Consider the following 10,572-nt stretch of genomic DNA (forward strand, 5'->3'; position numbering starts at 1 on the left):
TTTTATAAAATATGATCGAAAAAAAAAAGATGAATTTATCTCTGTATTTTAATAAATAGTGTATTTATACTTTCCGTTACACTTTGCGTTTATATAAGTCAATATCGTTCAACTATTGGTACACACACACTCTCACTAATGACCTCTTATTTTGTACACGTATCTTAATCCTAATCAACAATTCATTTGACCATTACTTTTAACGCATAAACTAACAATCCGTCCCATAAATTCAATACCCACCCGATTCTCACTAAAATATACTAAAATAATCCAATCTTCCGAGTCCATGATATCTTCTTTAATTTTCCCAATTGTTAATCCGGGTAAACTACTAAGTTAAGGAAAATTCTAAAACTCAATCATCCCCTTTAGCCAGTTGGGGCCCGTTTGTTCATCCCGATTAATGAAGAACCGGTCCTTTCAATGTCTAAATAACTGGGATTTACTCAACTGACAGTTATTCTGTAAGAAATTGGATACTTTTTAAGTCTATTCACAGTCTCCGTCGGTCTGTATCTAACCAGTTAACAGTCAAAAAATGGAGGTGGAGTTAGAGCCTTTAACTTTTGAAGTAAAGGGTATGTCTCGAGAATCACCTTTACATAGGCTTTTCATGTACTTGACTCCGACCTCAGAAATCACTGGTCCACTGATACCAAAACAAAAGAGTCGATTTTACTCGACTTACATGTATGTATCTTTTTGCACTTCCAGTTCATTCATTTTGTTGTTCTTTTTTTTTTAAAGAGGGAATTGGGTGGGTATTGGTTTATGAGTGTATGGGTTAAAAAGAATGATCAACCGGGTAGTTTATTAGGATCAAAACACATGCACAAAAAGTGAGAGGGGCATGTGTGTATCGATAATTGGAAGACATGGGCTTATATGAATTGGATGCAAAGTATAACGAAGGACATATGCGTATCATTTATCAAAGTTCGAGGATAAATTCATCTTTTTTCCCAATATCATATTGTATTTTCTAGAATGAAAAGTAAAAATGAGTGTCTATTTTTAGTACGGTAAACAAGTAAAAGCGGAGGAAGTATAAGATAAGATCTAACACAAAATGCCAATCATGGGAAAAGATTTTTCACAAAAGGACACCCTCCACTTCAAAAAGTTTCACCTCCACTTTTTGAATAAACTATTGTTCTTGTCAACTCACAATGCCACTCATATGATATGAAAGTACTTAATTGGATGGAGTTTCATTGACAGAATTTTAGAACTTCTAAACACAATTGGTTTATGTTAAAGTAAATGTAAATATTGTACACTCTGCTCTCAGTATGAAGATACTAGTGATGGCAGAAGCTAGAGTGTTGTCTATCAATCGGAAAGCTAGGATGGTGATATGTAATTGTTCAAGTTTAACTCCGGAAAATACGTTTGGCCATGATACTCACTCAAAAATTCAACTTCTAAAATTTCCATGAATTTGAAAAACAACAAAAAGTTGTTTTCAGTTCAGGGGTAGAGAACATGACTCAATCAATTGGAGAAAAACATTCCAAAAGCAAACATTACTTTTACTTTTTATCAACATTTCTTTTTGAAATGTTATCTAATCAAACACTCCCACTTTAATAATTCAGCCATTTTGACCCCACTACTACTATTTCTTCCTGCATTGTCACATACCAAATGCTCTATTATTGCTTTTGTTAAGCTTTCATATAATATCTCACCTTTACTTTGTGTTTCACACCTGATGTCAGGTATTTGAATTCACAAGAAACATCTGGCTAAAGACTCACGAGTACTTACCATTCCACCAAAATCGTAGGCGATAAAAGCTATACATAAAATGAAAATAATTAATTTTATGAGGACACCACGAGTTTGAGTACTCCATCTTTTACCATGTAAATTCGCTGTTGGTGTTAAAAAGCAAACATCCTTCATGTGTTTGTTGTTTAGTCGCTTTCAAAAAATATATAGTAGAGGTCAATATGTGGGAGGGGAGAGTTAACTAGCTCACAGTCTTGCAATTATCAGCTTTCATTTTACTCTCTTGTATTCATTCACTCTTAAACCTATTTTTCTTACTCATCAATTAATCAAATATGGAATTCTTATCTATCTTTGTGGATAAGGTAACAGATTGCTTGATCCAGCCAGTTGCACGAGGGATTGGGTATTTATTTTACTACAAGAGCAACATCAAATCTATGGATGATGAATCTCAGAAGCTGGAGGATATCAGAATTGGGGTGCATCAAAGAGCGGAGGCTGACCAGAGAAACTTACAAGTCATTTCACCCAATGTTGAGGCATGGTTTACAAGTGTTAATGCTACTACTGCAGATGTGGCAGATGTAATGAGACGAGGTAGAGTTGAGGTTGAAAGATATGGTTGGTGTCCAAATTTGAAGTCACGTTACTCGCTGAGCAGGAGAGCTAAGAAAATTGCACTGGAGTTGATTGAACTTCGAAATGAAGGCAATGCTTATACTGTTTTCTCCAACCCTGTTGTCGAAATTGAAGTTATACCTAGTAACAATGATGAGGAGTTTGACTCCAGAAAATTGCAGGAGGAAGAGGTCATGGCAGCTTTGAGAGATGACAGGGTTACTATGATTGGGATATGTGGTATGGGTGGTGTTGGTAAGACAACACTGGCTGAGAAAATCAGACAAAAGGCGAAACAAGAAAGGTTGTTCAATGATTTTGTCATGGTAATTGTCAGTCAACAACCAGACCTTAATAGAATTCAGGGTGAGATCGCAAGAGGAGTCGGGCTGAAATTAGACGGGGATGATATGTCTAGTCGTGCAGATCGGCTGCATACTAGGTTAATGGATCAGAACAGCTGCATCCTTATAATCTTGGATGATGTTTGGAAGGCTCTTGATCTAAAGAGACTTGGAATTCCATGTGGAAGCAACCATAACCATCGGTGTAAAGTGACATTCACAACGCGTTTCCGATCTGTCTGTGAAGCAATGGAATCTCAGAAGATCATGGAAGTTGGAACGTTATCTGAAGAGGAAGCATGGATCCTTTTCAGGCAGAAAGTCGGTGATTTTGTCGACGATCCTTCTCTTCATGACACACCAAAAGAGGTTGCCAAAGAATGCAAGGGGCTGCCGCTTGCAATTATTACAGTTGCAGGAGCATTAAAAAAGCATAAAAACAAGCGTTCGTGGGACTGTGCTCTTGAAGAACTGCGCAGTGCAGTAACAATAAATATCCCTGAAGTGCCCACAGAGTTGTACAAACCTCTTAAGCTAAGCTACGATCACTTGCAAAGTAATGAAGCCAAATACCTCTTTTTGCTTTGTTCCTTGTTCGAGGAAGATAGTGATATCTGTCCTGAAGAATTACTTAGATATGGAATGGGGCTTCACATCTTTCCTGGAATAAAAAATTTAGAACATTCAAGAAATAAGGTGTGTTATATGTTAGAAACATTCAAAGATTGTTTCTTGTTATCCCAAGGATCGGACAAAAATTATGTCAAAATGCATGATGTGATGCGTGACGTGGCTATATATATTGCGTCTGAGGGCAAGCACATATTTATGATAAGTCACGATGTGAACTCAGAAGAGTTCCCAAGAAAAGACTCTTACGAGCAATACACTCACATGTCAATTGTTGCAAATAACTTTGATGAGCTTCCTAGCCCAATCATTTTCCCCAAACTGAAGCTTCTAATGTTGAAACTCTGTTTTAAAGAGTCATTCAAGTTACAGGATGATTTTTTTGATGGAATGAGTGAACTCAATGTCTTAAGTCTGAGGGGAGCCAGATATGCAAATCCCATTCTGCCTTTTCCAGGATCCATTCAGAGGTTGTCTAGTCTGAGGACGCTGTGTCTGAGTAAATTAAGGTTGGATGACATATCCATTATTGGGGAACTCGTCACATTAGAAATTCTAAGCATTGTAGATTGTAAGTTAGAGGAGCTGCCAGTAGAGATAGGAAAATTGATCAATCTAATTATGTTAGAGTGGCGGAATGTGGATAGATCACTTAAAAGGATTCCAGCAGGGGTCTTATCAAGACTAGTTCGATTGGAGGAACTACATATGATGGGGGTAAGAGAATGTGGTTACTCGACCTTGAGTGATCTGGAATCCTTATCGAGATTGACTACACTGACATTAAGTCATTGTTCCAGGGATGTGATCTACAGTAACTTGGTCCTTCCCCCCAAGTTGACACAGTATGCTCTTAAAGTGGGTGAAGCAACTTTACAAAGGGATGATTACGACAAGAAAATTGCTTTAGAGGTCATGGAGACCACCCCATTGGGTGATTGGATCTGCCACCTGTTGAAGGAGAGCGAATTCATATGTTTAACTGGAAAGGGCTCTAATAATGTGTTGACTGAGTTACAGCTGAATGAATTTCAGAACATGAAATGTCTCAGACTCTTTAATTGTAATTTAGTGACACTTCTATTGAACATCTCGGGGAGGACACATGAAGTAATCAAGTTCCCCAATTTATATGAGCTGGAGCTTGAATTCCTTGGATGCCTCACCCACTTTTGCAGTGACAATGTTGAGGGCATTGAGTTCCCTCTGTTACGTAAAATGCGCTTCTTTAAGTTACCTGAGTTCCAAATTTCTGGCCTACAACCAACAACTCTATCACTCACTCACATCCTCTTTTTCATGGAAAGGTTTGCTACTTACTTTTTCAGTTTTATTTGAGTGTTTACATTATTTACTAACACAAAGTCTAATTTTTTCATCATTATACAAATGACTTAGATATACCTTTTTTGTATAACAAATAAGTGAAAAGTCAATTTTAAATTGATCTTTTAATTTGTTTTTAAAAATACATACACGACTATCTTTCATCCTTCTCACACACATGAAGTTTTTTTTTTTTTGACTTGTTTTATTCCATGGCTAATTTAAGTTTCAAATATCTCCTTATAGATCTATTTGCTTATCATAATTTGAAAATTTTATTCTTATTTCATGTTTTTTGTCTGAAAATACATATATATGGAAAAGTAAGAACAATTTTAAGACATACTTTTATAGCTATATTGTTAGTATCTATTTTTTGAAAAAGGGTCAAAATGTCTTTAAACTATGTGAAATGAACAAAAGTGCCCTACGTTTATACTTGGAAGTTTGCAGGTTTCTTGTCCCAACTTGGAAAAGCTATGTATCGATGGGGCTTACAACATAAGTGTTCTATGCTCTCAGCAACTTCCAACTCCCTACTTCAGCAAACTTGTAAATTTGGGAGTAAAGAGTTGTGGAAAATTGAGAAACTTGATGCCTGCATCAGTGGCTAAAGGTCTTCTGAATCTACGGGAACTAGAAATTGTAAACTGCAAATCAATGGAAGAAGTGATCACAAAAGGAGAAGGAATCATGACCTTATTTCCTCTATTGGAACAACTGAAGCTTAAAGGACTGCCTAGTTTGGGGCATTTCTTTCTGATGGAGCATACTCTTCAAATTCCATTTCTCAAAAAAGTGATGATATTTGACTGCCCTGAAATGAAGACATTTGTCCAAGAGGGAATATCTATGAATCTCGAAAGTGTGAACAATGATGATCTCAATAAAGCCATGTTCACTTCTAAGGTTTGTCTAGTTGTATAACTAATTACTGCTCTCTTTCCGTTTTAATTTATATTGAATTTTCATCCCTTATATAAAATGCAAGGCCTTCAATATTTGCAGGTTTTTTGTCCTAGCTTGGAAGAACTATATATCAATGGGGCTAACAGCATAAGTGCTCTATGGTCTCACGAACTTCCAACTCCCTATTTTGGTAAACTTGTATATTTGGGTGTAATGAGTTGTGGAACATTGAGAAACTTGATGTCTCAATCAGTGGCTAGAGGTCTTCTGAATCTCCGCAGACTACACATTAAACACTGTTATTCAATGGAAGAAGTGATCACAAAAGGAAAAGCAATCAAGACCTTATTTCCCCTGTTGGAAGAGTTGAACCTTAAAGGACTGCCTAAGTTAAAGAATTTCTTTCTAACGGAGCATGCTCTTCAATTTCCATTTCTTAGAGAAGTGAAGATAAGTGAGTGCTATAAAATGAAGACGTTTGTCCAACAGGAAATATCTGTGAGTCGTGAAAGTGATGATGAGGTGAAATTAGTAATGTTCAATTCTAAGGTTTGTCTTTATAACTACTGCTCTCTTTCCTTTTTAATAGTTATTTCTGTTACCTTGACGTAAGATGATATATGATTCATTATTGGATTTCTACTTGAAGCTATATATATTCAATTTTTATCCCTTCAACATGTGCAGGTTTTTTGTCCCAACTTGGAAAAGCTATATATCTCGGGGGCTAACGGCATAAATGCTCTATTCTCTTACCAACTTCCAACTTCCTACTTCTGCAAACTTGAAATATTACAAGTAGAGAATTGCAGTAAATTGAGAAACTTGATGTCTCAATCAGTGGCGAGTGGTCTTCTTAATCTGCTGAGACTAGATATTGAAAACTGCTATTCAATGGAAGAAGTGATCAGAGAAGAGGAACAACTAGGAGAAGGAATGATAACCTTCTTTCCCCTGTTGAAAGAGCTGAACCTTCAAACACTGCCTAAGTTGGGGCATTTCTTTCTGACCGAGCATGCTCTTAAATTTCCATTGCTTAGAGACATGAAGATATTTGACTGCCATGAAATGAAGACATTTGTCCAACGGGGAATATCTGAGAGTACATCGAGTCTTCAAAATGTGAACAGTGATGACGAGGTGAAAGTAGATGATCTCAATAATGCCATGTTTAATTCTAAGGTTTGTCGTGTGCCTCTACCTCTATAACTATTTACTATATAAAAATAATTGTTTCGAGAAAAACTTTAGATTTTTTTCTTCCCTCACACCCCCTACCCCAACCACCTTCACCCCAAAAAAATATATTAATGCCTTTTTTCTTTCTTCTACGAATGAGCTTCTTTTATTCATTCTATCCATTTAAATACCCACTTTTAAATGGGTAATATGAATTTTACTCATTTTTTATCTATTTTAAATGAGTTGAGTACCCAACGCCTTTAAAATAGGTAAATTTGAATAGGTACTCATACAAATTATCCATTTTGTCAGCCCTAGGCGAAATTGCAATATTGTCACCCAAGGGTTCACGTGAACCCAATAGCTTTTGCCTAGAGATTTTAATGTGTACTATTAATATCTAGGGGTGTCAAAAATGAACTCAAACATTGATAACTCGCTAAGAATTTTAAGGGTTGGGCTCAAGATAATTTAAATTGCGTTCAATCTCAATCTTTTCAAGCATAACCCATTTTAAGAGAATCTTCAATTGAGTCCAATTCAATCTCCAATTTCAACCCGTTTTAAAGCTCTTTACTAAGGCCTCATTTGTTTTCATTAAAATTAAGAGGTCTGAATCTGAATACACATCTGAATATTAAGATTTGCATTAAAATTTAGATTTTTTGATATGAATGAACATCTGAATATTAAGATGTGGTCTCTAAATCTGAACACTAAATAATTAGTGTTGTTTGTTTTCAATAGCTGAATGTAGACGCGAAATTAAACATTATATTAGTAAAATATTACAAAATTTTCATTTCAACAAAATATCTCACTTTTGATAAAAAAAAAAAGTTTTAAAAGTTTTAATAATCATGATTTAGAGTACAATTTTTTCATTCAAAAACCTTGTTAAACAACAATACAAGAAAATTATTAGGAGTAATGAAAAAAATACTTGAAAGGATTTATGAAAACTTACCAGTTGGGGAAAAAATGGTGTTTGATTGAGAAAACTGAGAAAGAGAGTTTTTAGTTATGAGATAAAAAGACACATCCAAAGCAGACTAGTTATGATTTATTATATGATAACTTATCAAATGAGTCTGAATGTTGTTAAGAGTCTCCTACAAATCTGATTCATTCAGACCTCTTCACATCCATTAAGAGATTTTTTTTTTAAAAAAAAAATGAACTGAATTTGAATCATTCAGATTCAGACCTACAACCCGAACGTACTTAATGAGTTGAATCTGACTGATTAAGATTCAGATCTCCATTAAGTTCATACAAATGAGGTCTAAGATACGTTTTCATATTAAAGGTATTAAGTATTATCTATTTAACATCTTTTTAGGATTTATCTATCCATTTGTTACTTTTCTTTAAAAATATTTGAACTGAAATTCGAATTGTGATTATAAAAGTTAAATATCACTATGTTAAAATTGTTGATATTAATCGGGTCAAATTAGGTGGTTCAAAACCCAACCCGTTTTTAGCCCATTTGAACCCAACCCATTTCAGCCCAAAGTAAACTTGGGCAGGTCAAGACCCAACCCGATTCTATTTCAACTCATTTTAATATCTTTAGTTTCAACCCGACCCGCCCATTTGATACTCCTGTTAATATCTAGAGATACCTTGATTATGAATGTGATTGTTATTGGATATTAACCTGAGGCCTTTAGAGATATATATACACTAGTAAAATTATCCGCACTTCGTGCGATAATTTAATATTACAAAATATATAAAATAATATTTAAACCTATCAGTCACTACACTAAAACACTATATTATTTTTATATAAAAGATCAATAATGTAAAGAAAAATGTAAATTCTTACATCTTATCATTTATCCTTAATAACATAAAAATAAATTAATTACTGTAAAAATACATACCACGACCTGTAACATAAGCAATAGTATCATGAGTCACTCAACATGAATAAAGTACGCAAATATTTAATTGTGAAGAGAAGAAGAAGAAAAAGAAGAGGTTCACAATTTTCGTTGTTTATAATGAGATAAAATCTCTCTATTTATAAACTACAAATGATATTATGAACAAATATTTATTGTGTCTTATCGGAATGGTTACAACTATTTGAAAAAGTTGCACCCCTTCTGAAAGGTCACAACTTTTCATAAAAGTCACAATTTATCATAAAAGCCGGAACTATTCATATAAGTCGCAACTTTTCATAATAGTAACAACTTTTTATAAAAGTCGCAACTTTTTATTAAAGTTGCAATTTTTCATGAAAGAGAAAGGTTAGTTTTGAAAAAAAAAAAATTAAAAGCAAATTCTGGTTTGTGATGGCGCCACGTAGGCGGGCTTAAGGTTCTTTTATATATATATATATACTAGTTTCTGATAACGTGTGTTGCGTATTTGTCCCTTACTATTATTATAATTTTTTTATTTATTTAAAAGTGAGCTATAAGATAGAAAATGTTGAAATTAACAATATTGATTTTACTATTTATTTATTCATTGAAAATCATAAAATAGAATGGTGTTTTTGTTATCAAAGAAGAAATATGTAAAACTAATTAAGAGAATATATGAATATGTCGGTGAATTGATTGCAAAATAATAATAATAATAAATGTATATAACGCCATTAATGAAATAACAATGGGACAAGACAAATTTATTAGAAATATAAATATCAATTACATATTTTGCATACTACAACAAAAAGATCCTAAAATATGTACCAAACAAATGACTTATTTTATATAAAGCACCTAAACATCGAAGTTTAACGACAATACAATAAGATTGCCTTGAGAATGCAATTACTTGTGAATAGGTCCACTGGTCTACATATGAGTATATTTTATTGTATTTATATAAAATATAGCACTATTTGTGTTAGCTTTTGATGATATGATGTTTCAGTATTTTTGAAAATTCAACACTCTATTTGAATAGTAAAAATAATTAATATCTTTTAGCTCAAATTTAATTTATAATAAACATTAAAGTAAATTAACAAAGTAAGAAAAAAAGACGATCCAATAACAACATCATAAACATGTTTGTGATGAGTCATGTATAATTTAAAGAAAAAAAAGTTACAAATCCAAACTCAAGAGAAAATAATAAAGATTTTGAATAAAATATCTAAATACATAGAAAGATTAAAATATGTTCTCTAACTCATGAATTCTTCATCTTCAATAATTAACTGGAAATAAAGAATCCCCAAAAATTAAATAGGAGAAGGAAAGACTCTTATAAGAGAAAATGATAGACTTATACAATCTAAAAGCCTATCTGTGAAATATGAGAACAAATATATTGCATAAAAAAATTTATAGCTACGAAAAATACCATGCGTCTCAAAGGTAAAATCTATTTTACTGTTACCTGGAAATTATATACTTTCATCATATTTATTGTTGAAATTTAGCCTTTTCAAAAATGAAAAACAAGCTAAGGAAAAATAAAGAAAAAAGGGAACAAATAAAGATTAATAAAATAGAGAAAGGAAAAAAAATACTAGAGAATATCCAGACTGAAACTGCATTATAATTAAACATCCGTGCTAGAAAATATAGATTTTACTTCAAAAAGATTTATTACTTTCAATTGGCGTTTTGCTTACCCTATTCATGTTGATTTAAATGTAAGTTTCGTTGTCTTTTCAATCATTCTAATTATTGTAATTGAAATGTGAATTTATTTTTCAGGTAATTAAAATATTATGCTTTTTTTCTTCATATAATGTTATATATATTCAAATATGTTCAAGTGAAGGGAAAATTGGTAATTCAACTTTAAGCTAAGGGACTTCCCACTTTTATATATATATATATATATA

At 33.0% G+C, this 10,572-nt stretch overlaps 1 protein-coding gene across 1 annotated transcript in view; it reads left to right on the forward strand.

The window, feature by feature from the left end:
* Positions 1-1,747: 1,747 nt before the first annotated feature.
* The window catches only part of LOC107005692 (disease resistance protein At4g27190-like), an 11,926-nt gene continuing 3,101 nt past the window's right edge, over positions 1,748-10,572 (forward strand). The window contains 5 exon segments of the mRNA XM_015204338.2: positions 1,748-4,575; positions 4,578-4,639; positions 5,112-5,567; positions 5,667-6,116; positions 6,255-6,749. Coding sequence (XP_015059824.1) covers positions 2,073-4,575; positions 4,578-4,639; positions 5,112-5,567; positions 5,667-6,116; positions 6,255-6,749 — 3,966 coding nt within the window. The 5' untranslated portion in view covers positions 1,748-2,072.

Source organism: Solanum pennellii, chromosome 12 (genome assembly GCF_001406875.1).
Source record: "Solanum pennellii chromosome 12, SPENNV200".
Classification (NCBI taxonomy): Eukaryota; Viridiplantae; Streptophyta; class Magnoliopsida; order Solanales; family Solanaceae; genus Solanum; species Solanum pennellii.